Source organism: Sprattus sprattus, assembly GCF_963457725.1.
Source record: "Sprattus sprattus genome assembly, chromosome: 18".
In the NCBI taxonomy this organism is placed as follows: domain Eukaryota; kingdom Metazoa; phylum Chordata; class Actinopteri; order Clupeiformes; family Clupeidae; genus Sprattus; species Sprattus sprattus.
This window is the reverse complement of record NC_137916.1, coordinates 25,908,297-25,930,796: the sequence shown is the minus strand read 5'-3', so window position 1 is coordinate 25,930,796 and position 22,500 is coordinate 25,908,297. Positions and strand designations below refer to the sequence as shown.

General features: G+C 45.1%; 2 protein-coding genes across 3 annotated transcripts in view; one reads left to right on the top strand and one right to left on the bottom strand.

Moving 5' to 3' along the window:
• Positions 1-11,938, top strand: part of carhsp1 (calcium regulated heat stable protein 1) — a 21,409-nt gene extending 9,471 nt beyond the window's left edge. The window contains exons 2-4 of the mRNA XM_080856082.1: positions 4,545-4,789; positions 6,114-6,236; positions 8,808-11,938. Coding sequence (XP_080712208.1) covers positions 4,596-4,789; positions 6,114-6,236; positions 8,808-8,970 — 480 coding nt within the window. The 5' untranslated portion in view covers positions 4,545-4,595 and the 3' untranslated portion in view covers positions 8,971-11,938. The remainder of the gene's footprint in view (positions 1-4,544; positions 4,790-6,113; positions 6,237-8,807) is intronic.
• Positions 11,939-11,979: 41 nt separating this feature from the next.
• Positions 11,980-22,500, bottom strand: part of abat (4-aminobutyrate aminotransferase) — a 31,124-nt gene continuing 20,603 nt past the window's right edge. For both annotated transcript variants that reach the window (XM_080855984.1, XM_080855985.1), the window contains exons 7-16: positions 22,049-22,129; positions 21,280-21,372; positions 20,260-20,322; positions 20,076-20,139; positions 19,118-19,266; positions 17,869-18,006; positions 16,573-16,740; positions 15,884-16,030; positions 13,878-13,989; positions 11,980-12,118 (exon numbers count right to left, since the gene is read on the bottom strand). In XM_080855984.1, coding sequence (XP_080712110.1) covers positions 11,997-12,118; positions 13,878-13,989; positions 15,884-16,030; positions 16,573-16,740; positions 17,869-18,006; positions 19,118-19,266; positions 20,076-20,139; positions 20,260-20,322; positions 21,280-21,372; positions 22,049-22,129 — 1,137 coding nt within the window. In that variant the 3' untranslated portion in view covers positions 11,980-11,996. The remainder of the gene's footprint in view (positions 12,119-13,877; positions 13,990-15,883; positions 16,031-16,572; positions 16,741-17,868; positions 18,007-19,117; positions 19,267-20,075; positions 20,140-20,259; positions 20,323-21,279; positions 21,373-22,048; positions 22,130-22,500) is intronic.

Genomic DNA, 22,500 nt, shown 5'->3' with positions numbered 1-22,500 from the left:
GTTTTAAGAGTTGCTTACACATACTTTCTGGAACTAGGTCTCGATTTTTCCAAAACTCTACACACAATTCACAAAACTGCACACATAAAATGCAAAACACCACAAATCTCTTGCAAAATGAATCACTGCATTCAAAAGTGTTTTGTGTCAAATGGCAAACACAACTTATCCTGTAGTTATTCTTTTTTAATCACTAACTACACATTAGTGCGACAATCTAAAACCCTCCTTTCTTTGTTATGCCTTTTGCAGTTACAATGCTTTTTATAGAGCAATTTGATTATGTCTAAGACTATATAAATACACAAGTACAGTCCATATTTCTGTAATTTTTTCACTTTTCCAAAACACTAGTCTTTCCGACAGAAAGCAGTCCTGGGTTAGATGGTCGCCAACCCACACTCCACGACTTCTCTAGGAAAAAAAACTAGACCAGTCCATGAAAAGGTTACTAACACCGTACCAATTTGGGTTGCCGGTGACTGCCGGCCCGTTAAGATAGTTGAAGACGGTTGGCTGACTGGGGTGTTCCAAATTGCTTCAGGGGACAATTCTTACGATTTACCGTTGAGGGGCACCATTGTGTTTCACTTACATTCCTTGAATGACGGCGAGAGAGCACGAAAAAAATTCCATCAAACAACAGTGTCTAAAATACACGCTGTCTGTCTGATTACTTGTAATATTAGTAAAGATTTAGTCTTTAGAAGAAAAACAAACATTTAATCCCAATCAATCTAGATTAATGAATTTCAAAATGTGAGATTTATTAGTAATTTTTTTAATCTATTGACAGCCCTAATAATAAAACATCACATGTATGATTCATGTATTATCGCTTTTCAAAGTTCTCAAAGACACTTAAAGGGTTTCCTTTGGGATATACGTGCCAACAGAATAGGCTGGGGGGGGGGGGGGGGGGCTTAATGTAGAGCCCAGTGAATCCCATCCCAGCATTCTAACTTGAGACACAATGAGGGAGCCAGTGTAACTGGAGTGGGCTTTCTGATAGGCCTGCTGGTCTCAGCACAGCTTGTGATGCCTGGGATTGGCGCACATGTGTTACTGGAGTGGGCTTTCTGATAGGCCTGCTGGTCTCAGCACAGCTTGTGATGCCTGGGATTGGAGCGTATGTGTAACTGGAGGAGGCTTTCTGATAGGCCTGCTGGTCTCAGCACAGCTTGTGATGCCTGGGATTGGAGCTCTTCTTTTTTCCTGCTAGTATGCCACAACACTATAATTGGAGTGAGTGATGTAATAGCTTTGAAGGTGGGAGAAGGGGCCGCTCTCCGGCGTGCTTGTCCGGGGGGAAGACTCTGGAATGTTGTTGTCATGACACAGGCGGGGCCACGAGTGTTCCATAGAAAGTCATGTGTCACAGTACATTTTCTGAGTGTGTTGTTGTTTTGATGTCCAAAGAAAAAAAAGGAAACGACAACAAGAATGGAATCACTTCTTTGCCAGACTGCAGTTCTTCAAACAGGACTGGCACAGACTTTACTAACTGAGGGATGAACACCCAGAGAGAGACCCCTACAACTACCTTGTTCAAAAACATGGGCTCAGCACGAAAGACATTAGCATTGCCTCTAGGCTTAGAAACTTAAAAGAAAACAATACAGAATATTATATGAAATGCTGGAAGAACCAAATTAAAGAGTCCAGCAGATTAAATGTTTATAGAACATTAAAAAAGGAATACAAATTGGCACCATACCTTACCCAAATCAAAAATTATAAACAAAGAATTATTTTGACAAAATACAGCAGTGGAGAAGGGGCGGCACAGACAATGCTGGGTGGCTCCAGAAGGGAGACTATGCGTCCACTGTAATATGAACGCTGTCGAAAATGAGCCTCATTTTCTTACGGAATGTGCAAAGTACCAAAATATAAGAAATGCATATTTCAACCAATTTGAAAACATCCACCCTGGTTTCATGAACCTAGATAACCAACAGAAACTGCCATTCCTCCTGGGGGAAATTGAGACATGTATCTTTTTGGCTTCTGAATACTCATAGTTTTTTTGTTTGTTTGTTTTTTATCTATTCTTATCTATTACTGTATATGTTTTTTTTTATTTTTTTATTATTATTATTATTCTTTATGTAATTATTATAATTAATGAATTGTAATGACTACTTTTTTATGTATCTATTCGTTTTACTTGGTATTTACATAATTTATCTGTTCCTGCATTACCAATTCTTATTTTTACTATTGTTATTATTATATTGTTATTATTATTAGTGCTTTGGCAACAGTGTATTGTACATTCATGCCAATAAAGCCATTTGAATTGAATTGAGAGAGAGAGAGAGAGAGAGAGAGAGAGAGAGAGAGAGAGAGAGAGAGAGAGAGAGAGAGAGAGAGAGAGAGAGAGAGAGAGAGAGAGAGAGAGAGAGAGAGAGAGAGAGAGAGAGAGAGAGAGAGAGAGAGAGAGAGAGAGAGAAGAGAGAGAGAGAGAGAGAGAGAGAGAGAGGAGATGAGAGAGAGAGAGAGAGAGAGAGAGAGAGAGAGAGAGAGAGAGAGAGAGAGAGAGAGAGAGAGAGAGAGAGAGAGAGAGAGAGAGAGAGAGAGAGAGAGAGAGAGAGAGAGAGAGAGAGAGAGAGAGAGAGAGTTCTTCCTTCCAGGAAATGAGATATGCCAGTGAGCGTTAACAGTGGCAGATTATCGCCAGCAGGATCAACATGGAGAGATTGCATTACAGGAGGAAATGGGAGTTCTTCTTTGGCACCTCCACAGGGACACTTTGCCTGCTGTAGGGGCGTACGTGCTTGTGTGTTTGCGTGTGTGTGTGTGTGTAGGGGGCAGGCAGTGGTTGATGAGGGCACATGGAGTCCTCACAGAGGAGGTGTTTCAACCAAAAAAACTTCTGAAACATGAAAACATCATCTGCTCTCTACTGCCAGATCATTGGTTGAAAGGTTGATAAAGCATTAAAAAAACATTTGACGCCAGTGAGCCACATAATTTGCATTCCATACTTATGGGAAATGTGATGTGTGTGTGTGTATGTGTGTGTGTGTGACTGATTAGCCACTTAATTTGCCATAGAACTGCACTGGAAATGGCTTTTCTGTGTGTGTGTGTGTGTGTGTGTGTGTGTGTGTGTGTGTGTGTCTGACTGATTAGCCACTTAATTTGCCATAGAACTGCACTGGAAATGGCTTTTCTATGTGTGTGTGTGTGTGTGTGTGTGTGTGTGTGTGTGTGGAGTGTGTGTGTGTGTGTGTGTGTGTGACTGATAAGTCACTTAATTTGCCATAGCGCTGCCCTGGCCATGGCTTCTTTGTGTCGCAGTGATAAGTGTCCCCAGACCCAGGGTGAATGTGAAACATCATCAGACATACCCAGCTCCCTGAGGAGGGTGGGCTGTAGCTGTTACCGTCTACCGAGAAGAATTAATTCAATTCTCAATGCACTTTTCTCCCATTACTAGTTCAAACCAAACAAAGTCATCGTCTCAAGTCGGGCCAAGTGTTGCCAAGACTAGCCCATGGGTCCGATGCATGCAAAAGTAATCGCCACATTGCCAGTAAGCCATTAGCAGTGTCAGCAATGCTTTGCTGGTTCGGAGGACATATTCCAAGTGCCAATGTTTGACTTTGCCTGTGACATTGTGAGTGCCTAGAATGACTTAGAGGGGCGCCGCTCTCTCTTCGTGTCTGTAAATCCAAGTAGCCAGTGATAGGCTCTATGATTAGTAAGGGTTTTTATTATTCTTTGCAGTAATACATTTTCAACTGACTGTTCATACAAATCACAAAATGTAATTTCAAAATGCCTCGTATCTCATATATTAAACACCACTTTAAAAACTAAACATTCATAGGAAAAGATGTTTGTGTAAACAAGGTCTCCACCAAAAGCACATTTATTTTGTATTGTATAACACATAAAAGCAACATTATGAAAAAATATAATGGAAAGCAAACTAAACAAAGCAAAGCAGAACATGTTTTTCTAGTTCTAGTGGCTGTCCATGACATTGACATTTGAATAGAGTAATAAGGGGCATCAGCATAATGCAGTTTGGGATGAACTAAGTGGTGATTAACAAGGCAAATACAAGGTAGAACAGTTCACCAAACTGTTAGGAAAGGCAAATTAGCCACACATTAGCCAACCGACAACCGAATTTCCGAAATAGCAACTGCTTGCAGACTCCAAAAACATATGCAACTAAATATTTTACTCTACTCCCTGATAGCTGAGTGTACTAGTAACTATTAGCCTACTCTAATATACCAAAGGGAAATTAGCCACAGATTAGAAAACCGAAAACTGAATTTCGCCCGAAATGACAATTGCTAGCAGACTCCAAAAAGACAAATACAACATATCCAACAGCTGTCTCTGAGTTTGACGATAACTGTACTGAGCAGTTCCTTTATGGTGCCAGTATGGTTAGTATTTTCCTACTGTGAGGCGATTGTGTTACCTCCTGGTATGAAATGCGGCGTACAAATAAAGTTTGACTTGATTTGATTTGATTTGATTTGATTTGATTTGGGTTTATTTCATCTCTGTCTCCCCAGGGTCCGTCGGCTGCTCGTGTCTGAAAGGAGGACGGGTGTCTCCTCGCGGTCATGTCCACAGACGCCTCATCTCAGGGGGCGCGCTCCACCACTCCTCCCCTGGACGCGCGCTCACCCAACTCTCCGGTGTCCCCCAGCTCCCTGCGCCTGCCCACGTGTCGCCATAGAGACCGCTCCCCCTCCCCCATGAGGGGCTACCTGGTCCCCAGCCCCCTGCCCACCCGCCGCACCCGCACCTGCTCCGCGTGAGTGCTCTTCCTCCTTCTTTCTCTCTTTCGCTCTCTCTCTCTCTCTCTCTATCTCTTTCTTTCTCTCTCTCTATCTCTCTCTCTCTCTCCCACTCCCTGCCTGTCTCCCGCTCTCTCCCTCTACCCCTTGCACAACCTCTTCTCCCTGTTTCTCGTTCGGAGCTTCTGTTTGTCTGTATGTATGCTACTACCACTAGTGATTCCAAGCATAGTTTCATCTCCATTTTGTTTTCACTGATGCTAGATATTGCTACACACACTCTCACTCTCACTCTCACTCTCTCACTCTCTCACTCTCACTCTCACACTCTCACTCTCACACTCTCTCTCTCTCTCTCTCTCCCTCTCATTCACACTCTCACTCTCACTCTCTCTTTCTTTCTTTCTCTTTCTCAGTACTATGAAACACCATCCCTCTCTTCACAAGGTCAGTTTTCAATTGAACCTGAGGGCCCAAATCAATATAACAGCTATGATATTTACTATTCTACCCTAATGGAGTCTTTTCTGTCTCCACACCTCCCAAAGGGGAGACAGATGGGGACAGGGTCATATTATTGTCAACTGGTAATGGGCCTATCTCATACCCAAACACACTCTCAAAGGATTATTATTTTAAAAATGGAAGGTATGATCTGATAAAGAAAATATCCATCACAGTATGAAGGTATACAACACAGCCTTTTCACATTTGTACTTGAACAAACAAATCACTGTTCTAACTAAACTCTAATTGTCTACACTCCCCATGAACCTTGGCACACACACTCGACTGCTCACACACTCGACCACACACACGCTGCATACATAGCCCACACTTGATTAGAGTTCACACTTTGAGGATGGACATAATACCTCCCCTCCCCCTCAACAAACACACAAATACATGCACACACGCGCACACACACACACACGCACACATACACACGCACACATACACACACACACACACACACACGTACACACAGGTACACAAACACACAGGTACACACACACACACACACACACACACACACACCACTTCCCCACTGTTTAGTCTGCATTGTTCCCAGGCTGTTTTCTCTGGACTGTCCCTCTGAGTGAGGCTCTTTGTTTGTGAGGACTCCACATTCCCAGCCACCATTATCTCAGCTTGGCCAAGGCTCGCTGTTTACCCAGTGATCACTGATCTGAAACGCCAGCCCGGTCAACAAGTGCATCCTCACACCAGCATCCCACATTCTAACACCAGGCCTGGCCTCTCCTCCTCTCTTCTGTGCCCTCCTCCTCCTCCTCCTCTTCCTCCTCCTCCTCTTCCTCCTCCCTTTCTTCCTCATTACAGCCAAGCCCGTGCTGCTGAGGGACCCATGTTCAGCGGAGTCTGCAAGTGCTTCTCACGATCCAAAGGCCATGGCTTCATCACGCCAGCTGACGGAGGCTCTGACATCTTTGTGCACATCTCTGAGTAAGCGGGATGGAGAGGGGGGGGGGGGGGAGGGGAGGGGATGGGATGGAAGGGGTGCGGGGCACGGAGCCTAAAGCCCTGCCAAAAAAGTTGTGTGTGAAAGGCTCAAAGGAACCGTAAACTTACGTAAGAAGTGATTGTAGCCACAGGGCTGGCGTGTGAGAAGCTTAAAAGGAAACTTTGGGATTTTTCAACCCTGGGCCCTATTTTTTAGACATCTTTGAATCCAAAGGTTTAATAAGGACAATTAACCATTTAAATCGGTCCAGTAGTGAGTTAGAACGCTAAAACTGGCAACCGCCAAACAGCTTTATAATGGAATGCTATGAGACAAGCCAGCACCTTAAAATAAACAACTTGTTTTCACCACTGAAAAATGCAGTTATACGGGTCGGACAACATTGAAAGGATCCCTGTAGTAATACACCTGTGTCTGTTTACCTCAGTAACTGTAAAGAAACTGGCTTAGCGTGTAGTGCTGAAGTGGGCTCTCACAGCATGATGATGTACTACAGGCACTGAGTGGGGTCCCTTAAATGCACCCCCAGGGTTTTAAACCTCCTCCTTAAACCTGCAGTTTTAGTGCTTTAATTCATGCTGTGTTTAATATTCTCAGTAAAATCAGTCTCCAATCGTGAACTACAGTGCAATTTTAGTACTGGTATATTTCAAATGTGGACGTTTCTATGAGAACCTTGAAGGTAGGGCCAATGTAAGACTTCTTGTTAGACTTCTGTCTTTATGGCCTAAAAGAAATTAGTTGAGACTGACTATGACAATGACTTGGATATAACGTGGATATAACAAATGACAGCACCACAGTCACTTCTATGCCCAGCAACATCTACTGTGCCTGGATCACAGTAATCAGTAATCATATTTGGGGCCCAATGACATTCTGTTGATACTCGAACAAGAAATCAATCAAAGTAATCACGCTTCACATTGGAGTCATTCCTCCGGCAACTACGATGGTCACTTGGCGTTGTGGCAATCAAACCCATCCGTGCGTAAGTGCTGATGAGCTCAGGAAGCGGGATGACCAGTTGTGCTCTCGAGACATGCAGGTGATTAAGACTCATGTTCGCGACATGAAGGCACCGGGCCTTGGGTTGAGTGGGTGGATAAGATGGCGGCGTGCTGAAGTGACGTGACGCATGGCGGTCTACTAATGAAGATTCCCGAACGGGGGACGTGTGGTCTAATTTTTGAATGGCTTCTCGTCAGGAATTAAGTGTTAATGTTGGAGGCTCTTACAAGTGGGTGAGAGTGTGTGTGTGTGTGTGAGGGGGGGGGGGGGGGGGGGGGTAGAGTGTGTGCTCCATTAACGAGGTCTCCACAGGTTTGGATGTGGGAGGTGCTGAATGTGTGTCTGTCTGAATGTGACTGTGTGTCTGAATGTGTGTGTGTCTGAATGTGTGTGTGTGTGTGTGAATGTGTGTGTGTCTGAATGTGTGTGTGTGTCTGAATGTGTGTGTGTGTCTGAATGTGTGTGTGTGTCTGAATGTGTGTGTGTGTCTGAATGTGTGTGTGTGTGTCTGAGTGTGTGTGTATGTCTGAATGTGTGTGTGTGTCTGAATGTGTGTGTGTGTGTGTGTGTGTGTGTGAGAATATGTGTGTGTGTCTGAATGTGTGTGTGTGTTTGTGAATGTGTGTGTGGCTGAAGAGGAATGGCTTTGTTGAAGTGGATCCTTCAGCACAGTCATGAGCCTTTGAGTCAGTGGGTTGGAATGGGTAAATTCTGCGAGTGTGTGTGAGCATGTGTGTGTGTGAGCGTGTGTTTGTGTGAGCGTGTGTGTTTGTGAGTGGGCAGGAGGGAGCTGCTTATCTCTGCCAGTGAATGCAGTTGATTACAGATGTGAGAGAGTGCTCTATGTGATGGGGATCAAAAGGCCCCAGAGAGAGAGAGAGAGAGAGAGAGAGAGAGAGAGAGAGAGAGAGAGAGAGAGAGAGAGCAGGTAAAGAGAGAGAGAGAGAGACAGAGGCAGGTGAAGAAAGAGAGGGAAAGAGAGAGAGAGTGGAATACAGGTTGAGAGGAAGGACGTGAAGGGCAGTGAACAGATAGGGAGATAAAGGAGAGTCAATGGGAGATTTAAAGTGCAATACCAGAAAGAAAGAATTGCGAAGGAATGTAAACAAAGACCTGTGGAAAGTGGCCGCCTGGTGGTAGGGAGTCTAAACTGAAAAGCCTGAGCAGCAGCCCTCCTCTCATCACTGTGCAGACAAGCCTGTGCCTCAGAAACCAGCATCATTCATGAAGGGTTTGGATTTGTTCTCGTTATAATTTGCTATACTGGATAAGGCACTCAATTTCACACTCATTTAAAAGTGTGGAAATAGTTCCCCAGTATTTTCAGTGCCTTTCTGATTACATCCTATTTCAGTTTAGCCACGGTGTGAGAATGGCCTCGGGTTTAGTCTTTTTATATTTCACTATTGCAGTCGCATTCTGTCTCTCGACTACCATGTACCACATTTTTGTTATTTTTTAAAATGGTGGTGGGAAGAACTCTCCAATTCCCCTGGTAAGAGTGATGATTAACCGTCTTGCACCCTCCTCCCTTTCCCCAGCATCGAGGGCGAGTACTTCCCAATGGAGGGAGATGAGGTCAGCTACAAGATCTGCTGCATCCCCCCCAAACTCGAGAAGGTCCAGGCCGTGGAAGTGACCATCACGCACCTGGCTCCAGGCACCAAGCACGAGACCTGGTCTGGGACCGTGGTGGACACATGAGGACGCCCTCCGGTGGTGGAGTGGAGGAAGCACACTTGAACTGCCATGCTGTGTTGAAGTGGTCCAGGATTGGAAATCAAGAGTGGTTTGGGGATGATTTTCTGTTGTTGTTGTTGTATTGTTTGTTTTTACCCCATAGAAAAGGGAACACAAAGGATCGGTTCAAAGATAGGTGGTGGTGTGATGTTTCAGATGTAAGTATATTACCTTGACAAAATGCAAAAAAAAACAAAAAAAAGCTTTTGTCTTGTTTTGAGCGGTTTAAATTTTGACACATGCCCTCCCCTTTGTTAAGCATCAACATTGTCATCACTATAACATTTGTAATGTTCCTGAAACAAGCTTGCTTGTCAGCTCTGACGTCGTGATGGGTGCTTTGTGATGTGTAATTTCGGTTTGCAAAGAGGTTGCCCAGGTTGTATTGTGGGAATGAGGTGTTCTTGAGATGTTGACTGAAACCGCAAAAGCCTTAAACTCCGATCTAGCATACAGATCCAGCTTTAGATTGATATAGCAGTGGACTTGTTTTGATTTCTTTTTCAAGGATGGAAAAAATATTTACAAGTAATGTCTGAAATGTATAATAATTGCATTTAGTGGAGTGCGATAATATAGCATCTTTAAAAAGCTTGCTTTGTGTGTTTGTGTACTCTATTTAGTCAATGTCCGTGTCATTGGTATGGTTTAACCGTAAACAGTTCAAATAACGTCACATTCAAAATGTCATAAAGATTTATTCCTTTTTAAGAGAACATACAGACGTTCTTAGACGACAATAATTGGAACTATCAAATAATTACATCAATAATTATGATTTTTTTTTTTAAGTTCACATAACAGTGTAAACAAACATAGCAATGCTGTTCTTCATCTTTAGTAATCTGTTAACAAGTAAATCACAAATCTCTATACAATACAGATTCTTCTTATTTATTAGACATTAAGAGACAGGCACACCTAGATGGCAGCGGCGTTCTCCGGGATGGAGATCTACTTCAGAGTTAGGCCGCTAGCTGGTCAGTTCTTAGCCTTCACACTGGAATATCCACCACTCCGACTCCCATGAGCTAAAGCGACATTACCGGAGCATTCCACCCACCCACAACATTTACAAAACATTTAAGGAGGCATTCAAGATAAAGATATCACATGGCTACCTTGCACTGCACGTCGGCACTGAGACTTACTGTAAGCTCCTCATGAGAATATGCAATGACAAATGCCCACTAAAGACTGTCCAGGACCATGTGCTGTGCGGTACACTGTACATATACATATACTGGGTATATTTCTCATCTTATTCTATAACAAAAGTGCACCTTGCAGGAGATGCATAAGTAGTATAGGAGTAGTTCAGAAATGGGGATTGTTATGGGTTTTGTTAAATTAAAGGACATTAAATTTAAGGACAGTATGCAGAGTGGAGTAAAGGGGTCGGGGTTAATGCTGTTCATACTTTTATAAGCTTTTGTCCAATCACAATTTCAGCAGTCTTGCCACAACATGCTCACTACAAGTCACTACTCCTTTAAGGTAAACCTATGCTATTGCAATACTGAATACTCAAAAGAACCAAAAACAATCCAGCTCTTATGTTTTCCAAAACAGGAGAATCACCCCACCGTAATACTGCCTCCGGTTACCCAGCACACTGCCTGTACCAGGGGACATTCCGAGGCCGCGCGTGCCCACGTTACCTGGGAAATCACAAGAATTTTCTCAAGAGGGGATCATGTTCACCTCCGTGCCAAGCTAAGCAGAAAGAGGACATAAGGTTGCCATGTTGATTTTAAGGGTTTCTAAGCACTGTAAAAACTGGGTGCGCGTGTACGGAGCAGGAGGAAGGGCTGATGCCTGGTTACACACGTCGCTCTGGGCGCTCATTGAGAGCGAAACTCGAGAGGATGGCGAACGCCTCCTCTGGGCGCCTGTCTGTCGGTGCAGTAAGTGTTGTGTGCAAAAGAACGCCTGAACAGGAGCCAGGCTGGCCAGTAGCCTATGCCTCAAAACGAAGAGCTCTGCATATCATTAAATAAGCATGAAGAAAGAGTTATCACAAATAGGGAGATATCAATTCATGTGCTTGTCATTACGGCAATTCCTTAAAATAGAATTTTTGAAAACCAACTCATAATTTGACTTAGAAATCATGGTATTAACTAGGTTTTCTTGCTTGATACCTTTAGTTTAAAAAAAGACCTGCAAGTCATGGCTGTCCTCGCAATTCCACATGGAGCATTGAAGCAACAAGCTCCAGAACTCAGGATTACGTTCAGGCCCTCCTGGCTTTCTGGCTTTCATTGTGAACGTTCAAATGTTCACAACATCGTTTAACCTCATGGCTAACATATTGCTAGGTACGATTTGTCAGAAGCTACATAGCTCCTCTGGATATGATGCAACATATGCAAGGCCTTCTCAGTGATGCCAAGAGAATGGCATATGAGAAACAGGCAGAAAAATTAAACACTAATACACTAATAATACCACCAGGCAGATAATCATCCAAGCCATCTGTGCCTTAGCTTAACCTTGCACCGGAATGTTCTATGGATTCCAACTTAAGCAGCAATGCTGTTACTCGATTGCTCTAATTTACAGTGTTATTACCAGATAGTTGGCAAAATAACAGTAGATATCCAAAATATACATCTTGTGCGGTTTTGACCCAGAAGGATAGGAGTTTTGAGTGACATTATCCACCAAAAAATGCTCCTTGTTTTTGTGCGGATCTGGGAGTTAAGAAGAAGAAATATTGGACGTACTGTATATGGCGCAAACCTCCCACTGAGGAGAGTGTCAGAGGAAGGAAAGGAAAGATGAAAAGGACAAAAAAAAAGAAAGAAGAGTAAGCATATGAGAGAAAACGTGTAAAAGAATGGGTTTGGTTGGGATGGTTTGTGATGGTGTGACGAGCCCCATCCTGTGGGCTTGGACCTCTGTGGTTCCGTAAGCCCCTCAGGACTGACATGCAGCACTGCCCCCCCCTCCCCACCCCGACCCCCCCCCCCCCACACACACCACACTTATTTGTGCTCCAGCAGCACGTCGTTGAAGACGTTGAGGAACATGTGCACGTGGTGCTCCTTGAAGACCAGCGCCGGACGGAAACGGATCGACCGGTCACCGCAGCCGCCCAGAAGAATACCTGCGAGGGAGGAGAGAGAGGAGAGAAGAAGACCAGAGGGGGGAAAGGAAAAAGATGGAAAAGAAAGTTAACCAGCTGGCAGGCCCATGGTCAGTCAACCAGGGTCTTTGAAGGTTGGTTGTGTTATTCCGGCCAAAAGTGCCTGAAGACGTAATTTCGCAATTTTTTTTATTTTTTTTTCCTCAATTTCATGTGGAATTACTTTAAAATTGGTATTTCCATCAGAATATTGCAAGAGTTTGTTGTGATTGTAGTGGCCAAAAGTAACTGATTTTGCGGCGGAAATTCTTTAAAATTGGGGTTCGAATTTAGGTGATTTTGAATTAGTCAATAGCAAATAATGCAGAAATTCCTTGACATTTTTTGTTTGAGGAAATATTGTGGCAGTAAGAGAAAATTGCAACCAACAATTGCAATAGCGAACAATCCTTAAATTGGCATGAATTTGTGAAAACACAAGATTGGAAAATCCTGGAGGGACTGATTGATGAACAGAGAGCATATCAACCCGATTCTACTTAAGGAAAATGTACCCATGGAGTCATGTTCGTCAGGTTTATGACCTCTGAATAGCTAGTTCTGCTCCTGATCAGCAGTGATGTCAGTGATGTCAGTGGTGCAGTGTTACTGAAGCTGCAGAGGCAGTGATGTCAGTGGTGCAGTGATGTCAGTGGTGCAGTGATGTCAGTGGTGCAGTCTTACTGAGGCTGCAGAGGCAGTGATGTCAGTGGTGCAGTGATGTCAGTGGTGCAGTGATGTCAGTGGTGCAGTGTTACTGAGGCTGCAGAGGCAGTGATGTCAGTGGTGCAGTGATGTCAGTGGTGCAGTGTTACTGAAGCTGCAGAGGCAGTGATGTCAGTGGTGCAGTGATGTCAGTGGTGCAGTGATGTCAGTGGTGCAGTGGTGCAGTTATGTCAGTGGTTCAGTGGTGCAGTTATGTCAGTGGTGCAGTGTTACTGAAGCTGCAGAGGCAGTGATGTCAGTGGTGCAGTGATGTCAGTGGTGCAGTGCTACTGAGGCTGCGGAGGCAGTGATGTCAGTGGTGCAGTGATGTCAGTGGTGTAGTGATGTCAGTGGTGCAGTTATGTCAGTGGTGCAGTGCTACTGAGGCTGCAGAGGCAGTGATGTCAGTGGTGCAGTTATGTCAGTGGTGCAGTGCTACTGAGGCTGCGGAGGCAGTGATGTCAGTGGTGCAGTGATGTCAGTGGTGCAGTGATGTCAGTGGTGCAGTGCTACTGAGGCTGCGGAGGCAGTGATGTCAGTGGTGCAGTGATGTCAGTGGTGCAGTGATGTCAGTGGTGCAGTGATGTCAGTGGTGCAGTGATGTCAGTGATGTCAGTGGTGCAGTGTTACTGAGGCTGCGGAGGCAGTGATGTCAGTGGTGCAGTGATGTCAGTGGTGCAGTGATGTCAGTGGTGCAGTGATGTCAGTGGTGCAGTGATGTCAGTGGTGCAGTGATGTCAGTGGTGCAGTGATGTCAGTGGTGCAGTGATGTCAGTGGTGCAGTGATGTCAGTGGTGCAGTGATGTCAGTGGTGCAGTGATGTCAGTGGTGCAGTGATGTCAGTGGTGCAGTGGTGTCAGTGGTGCAGTGATGTCAGTGGTGCAGTGGTGTCAGTGGTGCAGTGATGTCAGTGGTGCAGTGATGTCAGTGGTGCAGTGATGTCAGTGGTGCAGTGATGTCAGTGGTGCAGTGGTGTCAGTGGTGCAGTGGTGTCAGTGGGCAGTGTTACTGAGGCTGCGGAGGCGCCTGCACTCACCCTTGTTCCTGGCGCTCATGATCATGCTGTTGCGAGTGGCGTCGTCTTTGATGTCGATGGCACAGAAGGTGCCCTGGCCTCGAGCCCTGCTTAGGAGGCTTGGATACTGGGCCTGCAAGGAGAGGACTTAGGTTTAGAGACCTGTCTATGTGCCCATATAGCTAGCAGAGACACACACACACACACCAGCTCACAGCTGGGCACATACACACAGGGACGCACAGATCCACTCAAACACTCACATGCCCACACACACTGAAATAGAGTGTACAAATCTATCTCCTTCACACACACACACACACACACACACACACACATCTCTGTTGAAATCCCAGCCTAGCCTTATGTAACACACTGCCACAGAGATTCAGCTGAGATATCACAGCAGAGAGTAGCCTGGTAACCCGCGGTAACAAGCTCAGGTGCTCCAAGGCCCAGTCTGGTGCGCTACATTGCCAGGTGCATGAGTGGATCACGATAACACCGCCACTGTGAAGCAGCAGTAGCAGCAGCCCTGCGGGGAACTGGAGGGGGGTGGGTCGATCTGCTTAAGGTTGTCCAGACACACAATCCACCCCCCCCCCCCCCCCCAGATACCCCCCATAGCCCCCCCACAGCTGGCACTGCGGGAGGCTATAGAGGAAGACTCTGGTGTAAGTGGGTCACTGACTCTTAGGTGGTCTGGTTTGCTTAGGGAGAGAGAAACGCTTTCTGTGGGAACATCATTAAATACACTAAGCAATGACTTCACATTTACAGGAAAGATTCAATGGATATTGTTGCATATGTGCAGGGAAATACATCTTAAATGTCATCAGTACTATTTGTCATACATAGTCATGACTATGCTCTTGATTAATTAGTTTCTAGCCCCTGACAGAAACAAATACTATTGATCAAATTGTTATTGCTGATGCAGAAAACTATGAACGATTTTGTTATTCTCTATACCTGGAATTTCCATATTTGCAAAGTTTCTTTTTATTCTCTAAACATAGAATTTCCCTCCATGCAGTGTTTTATCTGCAAACGCGCTTTATTGTATGCACAGGGGATCAAGGGGAGATCCTAATTTTATCATCTTTCAAAATCGTATCTATTTATATCTGTACAGTTTTTGTACTAAGAATCAAAGTGTCATCATAGCCTTTCTTATCATAGTCTCACGCCGACTTGAACGACTTCCTCACTGAGATGTTTTTCATCCTGATTTATAGTCAAAAAATGCCACTCAATTAATTAAACAAAAATACACACACAGACACACACACACACACACACAAACACACTAAGGGCTCAGATACACATACACGTCTTTTTTCAGGCAGAAACGCTTCAGTAACGCCTTGGCAAAGTGTGGCGGCCAAAACAGAAGCGGTGCGCTTCCCTGCCTTGCGCTGGAAAGTTGAGAATAGTTCAACTTTTAAGCGCACCTAAAAAACGCTTCAAAGACGCAACGCGTGGTGGAGAAGGGGCGCACGCTTTAAACGCGCCGTACCATAGGAATCGTTGCATTTGCTCGCGTCCCGTTTTTACAAAAACGCGTATGTGTATCTGAGCCCTAACAGAGTAAGTCTATACACGACTTCCTCACTGAGATGTTTTTCATCCTGATTTATAGTCTTGTTAGTGCTTTAAAAGGAAGGGAAAAGAAAGAGAGGCTGGACTGAGAGAAAAGGATGAAAAAACAGCTACGAGACACTACAATAACTCGTGTGTGTGTGTGTGTGTGCGTCTGTGTGTGTGTGTGTGTGTGTGTGTGTGTGTTTTTGTGTGTGTGGGTGTGTGTGCGTGTGCGAGATGAAGCAGTTATTTCCAGGACTATGATGAATACTGACTTGACTGATGGCAGCATGAGGGGCTCTAAGACCAATGACTGTGACTCATATGGTTTAGAGACCTGTCTTTGTGCCCATATAGCTAGCACACACACACACACACACACACACACACACACACCAGCTGTGACTCATATGACCAATGACTGTGACTCATGTGACGCATACCTGCAGCGCATACAGCCCCTGGAGCAGGGTCTTCCCCGAGCGCGTCACCTCCTCCAGAAGGTTCTCCTGGCGGATCACGTTGAGAACCTCGGCCAGGAACAGGTTCTTGGAGGGGTCTCCCATCCACGTGTTGAAGATTCTGTACGCCTTTTTAGGTGCGAGACAATAAACAGAACCACAGTGAGGCAAACCTGAATGAGAAACCCCCCCTCTGCATTCACTGAGGCGCCCCCTTGGACTCCCTTTGTTGTCCAGTTAGATAACCCATCCTATGACAGATTACATAAAGAAGGGAATGCACAGACCATTAGCTACCACTAGATGGCGATAGAGTCCATCAGAACAGAAAAAAATGTCCTGCTGCCACTACTTGTATAATGCATGGTACATAACTCACAACCCTGCGCTAAAGATGACGAACGCCCAGGCCATAACATTACAAGTTATTACAATGATCAAACACCACAAAGAGCTCTAACGACCTCAAACTGAGGGCATGCCTGGAAGGGATTATTTATTATTCCCCCACGCAGACATACACTTCTCAATCAGGTCCTACACACACACACACACACACACACACACACACACACACACACACACACACACACACACACACACACACACACACACACACACACACACAGGGCATGCATGGAAGGGATATTATTTCTCCTCCGCAGACATACCTTGTCAGCCTGCAGTTCATCTTTGTGAAAGTAGCCCCCGGTCAGCAGCTTCTTGCTGAAGGAGACGATGTCCGCGGGGTCGTCCAGGCCCCAGTGCTCGTGCGCCCAGAACTTGCCCGTCGATCCGCCGCCCGTCTGGACCTCGTCCACGTGGAAGGCACAGCCGTGCTAAAAACACACACACACACACACACACACACACACACACACACACACACACACACACACACACCTGTGTGTCAAACACCTGTAGAAACATCTGTCTGACTGTCTGGCCTGCTCCTTTGAGCCTGAAGCAAGGTGTTCCACAGAGGATCTTGGTTGGCATGCTTGGTTCTATGAACTACAGGTTCTATGTTTGAACTGCAAAATACGAAAATAAGTATCTCCTGTTTATATGAAGACCTACAAGAAACACAACTCCAGTGATGGGGGGGGGGGGGGGGGAGGAAAACACATTGAGGTCAGCTGCAAAAGGTTCCCCATTTACCCCTCAGCCACTGCAACTAACTAACTGGTTCCCTTAAATAAAGATCTCCTGATGCAAAGACAAAGAAACAAGCCAAACATCCCTCACGTTGTCATGTCAGGAGGAAGGTATCAGTGGGGATATCGAATATTTCTGAAAATAGACGAACGACATCTACATGTATCTGTGGTGGAAGCTTGCTGTACTAGCGTGCTAAATCTCTCCTCTCTGCCATGTCAAAGAACGATTCCCTTCTGCTCCGTAATCAGTCTGCTGCTAAACCAGAGCTGGCAGCGTGGGGACGATTGCCATCCATTTTGGATTTTTCAGTGTCTACTTGTGGCGTATGAATGGGAATGTCATTTTAAAAAGAGGGAACGGCCGAGAACCGAGTGACGGAGAACTACATCTGGCACGCGTGGTCGCCCCCCTTGCAAGGTGTACCCATCCATCCCCACGGGAACCAATCACCAGCCCTCCTCGGTCATGTTTCACGCGGACAGCATGTCATTTTAACTGCCTCATCCTCCTGTCATCTTTATGGCTTCAGGTGTCCTGACATCGCACCTACCCTCCATCAGACCTCTATCATTTGGTGAACTTATCTCGTCAATAGAAGCAAAAGGGGGGATTTCAAGTTACAGGTGGGTTGCGGTGAATTTATTTGAGTTGATGGATGACGGTGACTTGCGCCTTGAGACAATTGTATTTTTGTGGCACTATACTGTATAAATCAAATTGAATTGACTCTGGTTCTGTGGGCTGTAACTGCATGTGGTTTTGCGTTTGGGGGGGGGGGGGGGGGTTTTGGGGTGTTCGTGGCTCACCTTGCTCGCGATGTTCCTCAGCTTGGAGAAGAAGTCGGGAGAGGCGTGGTTGTCCCCTCCCTCTGCCTGGATGGGCTCAATCACAATGCCGGCCACTGGCATTCCCTTTGTTCTCCACTTCTCAATCAGGTCCTCCACCTACACACACACACACACACACACACACACACACACACACACACACACACACACACACACACACACACACACACACACACACACACACACACACACACACACACACACACACAATGGGATGACATAAGAAGTAGTAGTAGTAGCAGTTTAACAGTTTAATAGGATTTAGATAAGGTTTAGCAGTTATCAGTATCTGTACACCAGCGGCTAACTCTGAACTTTAGCACTGTGTGCCAGGCTCGGGGATAAGTTTGACACATTCACTGAAGGCTACCAGGCTGGCGTGTTATACCATTATGTGACTTCATGGACTTTATTTACGACCTTTAACTTTATGACCTAGGTCATAGACTACTGTTGTTCTGAAACCTCGCCAGGATTAAAAAGTGGAGCCTGTCCAAGTCGAAGGTCCAAGGTTTGGGAGAATAGGGGACACACAGGACAGAGAGGTCTGGGTCATTCCACGCCAAACGGGACAATTTAAGGACATTTCCCCACTCGACCCATCTCAGATTTGTCTGAAAAAATTCAAGGTTGTTCATACACTTCTTCATAGGTAAAGTCCCAAATATTAGCTCTCTACTACCAATAGTTTTGTCACAAAACTATGTTTTATGGGGGAGGGGGTGCCTGAACCTCAGATGCTTTTTTAGCAGCGTTTTCTGAAGAGCCATTTTCAAATTGCTATTACTAGAAAAGTATTTAAGCTAGGTCCTTCAAACTTTCTAGGCTTGACATCTGATACCAAATGGTAAATGCTGTCATTTTTTTGCTATAGCATGCCAAAAATTGCACAAAATGGGTTTTCATCCATGTTCAAGCTTTAATATCTTCCAGACCATTCATCACATAAGGACAGTTTTTCAATACAATATAGTGTAGAGTACAATTTTCGCGCAAATTCAAGCACCCCGAATACTATGACATACCCAAGCCAGACCCTTGGAAGGTCATAACCATCAAGTAATGGTATCAGATGTTAAGCCTAGAACATTTATATGAACAGTATATGAACAACCTTGATATTTTTCAGCCAAATTTGAGACGGTCGAGTGGGAGCCATTGACCCGTTTGGCGTGGAATGACCCGTCTCCATGCCAACAGCACTCACCTCCTCCAGACAGCGCGCCTCCTCCTGGGCGTTCTCCCGGACGAACTGGTCCAGCGGGTACTGCAGCTTAGGGAAGGGGGCGATGGGCCAGTCAAAGGAGGGAATGTCCAGCTTATGGATGGCTTTGGAGTGCGTGGTAGCCAGGCAACCTTCAAACCAAACAATACAAATCTTGAAGCACCAATCGATCAGGTTCAGCACAACACGAATGCAGCGAGACTTGGTTCATCAGTAGCCTGGATACTATCATACATCTAGTTTTATAAACCACAAGTTTTAAGTCTTGTGCTCTGTGTTGTGTTGTAGCACTGACGGTCAAATCAGAAGTTCAAGTTCAAGTTTATTTATATAGCACATTTCATATGTTATACATAGACACAATGTGCTTTGAGTGCAGAGAAGACATTCAATTATCTAAAATAAACAAACAAACAAAAACACTTAGCAAAATAAATATATGCATGAAATAAAAACAATAACACTAATAAAATAAAAACAATACAATTAAGTGTTTAAAACAAAGACCTATAGTCATGAATAGGCTGAAGAAAATAAAAAAGTTTTAATTCCCTTTTTAAATAAAATTCCCTTTTTAACTCCAGAGATAGGCTATTCCAGAGGGTTGGGGCACAGTAACTAAAGGCACCGTGTGCAGCATTGGTGTTTATTCTTGGGGTCGTGAGAAGACATTTATTGGAGGACCTTAGGCAACGCGATGGATCATAAAAAGAAATCAAATCAGAAATATCGGGTGGGGCAAGGCCGTTTAGTGATTTATAGGCAAGAAGGAGTATTTGAAACTCAATTCTTTGTTGTACAGGGAGCCAGTGAAGTGATTTAAGAACAAGGGTGATATGATTGAATTTTGAAGTGTTGATCAGACAAAAAACGCTTTATGGAACGGTGAAGATGCAGAGGCTTTAGGACAGCATGCTGAGGAGCGGCTGATTGACCTTACCCATAGTTCTCCCGTGAAACCCTCCCATGAAGGACAGGATGCTCAAGTCTGGGCAGCCAGGAGACTGTGTGTGGGAGAGGAAAGTGCTTAGTCACGACCAGCACCAGGACGAAGGGAAAAGAGAGGACTTGGGGGGGAGAGAGAGAGAGAAAGAGAAAGAAAGAGAGCAATTACAGAAAGTCACCTTATTGATCATGCAGGAGGTCACATCCTCTTCTGAAGGGTTATTATGTCCTCTCTCTTTGTTCTGGAAAAGAAAGATAGAATAGATTCATTCATAGATAAATGTTTACTCCTTCTAGTGAGAAGACTTGCACATTAAGCAACGATAACACCACACAAAATGCATAAGGTACAGATTTGCACAACAGAATTGTAGTGATGGGACAGAAGGAGATGCTGTCATTCTATGAACATGAGTTTAGTCCCATGTTACTGTCTCTTCTCCTGTCTGGGCTACAACATAAATGGCCTTGTTTGCTGATCTCACTCACCCTGTACCAGATAAACATGGCCTTGTATGTTAAAGCCCCATTATGCAACAATTATACTTCAGGATTAGGGTTAGGATAAGCAGTTTAACCTTACAATAACAGCTTAAAAAAAATTGGGGTGCTACAATGACTTTTAATATGGAGAATAGCCTCCGTGCCATTGCCATACCAGGGTCCATAGGCATATAACTGTGTTCTGTAGTTTTGCCTGCCGCAGCCCAGCAGCCTGACTTGTTTACTTTCTGCCGAACTAGTAAGTAGCTTATTTTGCCGTCTTGCTTTGTCTTGTGTTGCACTTGCTTGATGTTTGACTGTGTAAGGACAGTTGTTGAGTAACTAGTTTGTCATAATGTCAAAGTCAGCACATTTTCAAGAGATTTTGTTAGTTTTAGCTGCTAGCATACCGTTAGCGAATAGCTATTGACCCGTCATGCTTCTTTAATCTCACTCACCCTGTACCAGATGAACATGGCCTTGTATGCTGATCTCACTCACCTTGTACCAGATAAACATGGCCTTGTTTGCTGATCTCACTCACCTTGTACCAGATGAACATGGCCTTGTCTGTGAATCTCACTCACCCTGTACCAGATGAACATGGCCTTGTCTGTTGATCTCACTCACCCTGTACCAGATGAACATGGCCTTGTATGCTGATCTCACTCACCCTGTACCAGATGAACATGGCCTTGTCTGTTAATCTCACTCACCCTGTACCAGATGAACATGGCCTTGTATGCGTTCTCATTGGAGCAGGAGCCACACGCCATAGTCTGCACCCGGGTCATGCCACTGGGGGCCACCTGGAAAGGACACCAAACACTAAAGTAGGGGCGCGCGCACACACACACACACACACACACACACACACACACACACACACACAGACACACACAGACACACACACACACACACACACACACACAGAACAACCCATCCCACCCCCACCAACACACACACCCACACAGAACACCCCACCCACACACAAACACACATACACCCCCCCACCAACACACACACCCACACAGAACCCCCCCACCCCACACACACAGTCCCCCAACCCACCCATACACACACAGCACATATTCTCAAATGTGTGAACAACTATATAGACTGGCGGAGGCCTCAGACTAAAGTCAGGAGGTCTATTATAATGCTAAGGAGTCGAGCTTAAAGGGCAGTTTAGTAACCAGCGTGCACACATCCTGTTTGTCCAGGAAAAGTTTGTCCTTGCCTCATGCTTGGAATGCATCCAGACAGTCCAGTTCTATTGCACAACACCAGAGCCCTCTGCCCCCCCCCCCAGAGGCATGGCCACCAAAAGTTAAAAACTTACGTAAACTTTACTTCTGAGGACAAGAAGCCTTTAAAAAACAAGCTGTTTTTTTATGAAGAATACACGCACACACAGAGAGACACACACACACACACACACACACACACACACACACACACACATATTAAAAGAAAGACACTCACGGACAGAAGGCTTTCATTCAGCTTCTCTCCAAAGTTCTCCGGTGGCAGTATACCAAGAGCTGGGCGGTTGATAAATGAACTCTGGGATGAAAAACAGAAAGCAAAGCCCATCAGCACCAAATGGCCACCTGGCACTGCACTGCATCACTTCAATATGTGATCCTCTCCATCGGCAGAAATATGAATCGTAACACTGCTGTGAATAAATAAACTGGTAAATAGCCCATAATATCAGGACAGAGAACCCAGAGCATCATAGAAGTTAATTTATAGCGCTGTTGTAACACAACACTGAGCATTCGGGGCAAAGGAATGACAATCTACATTGTTAGGTACAGTCATCAAATTTAAGAAGGACACCCCCCCCCACACGCGCACACACACACACACACACACACACCCTCAGCTAGTAAACGAGCTCTGAGAGTTCTCATCCATCTGTCCCCCTCTCC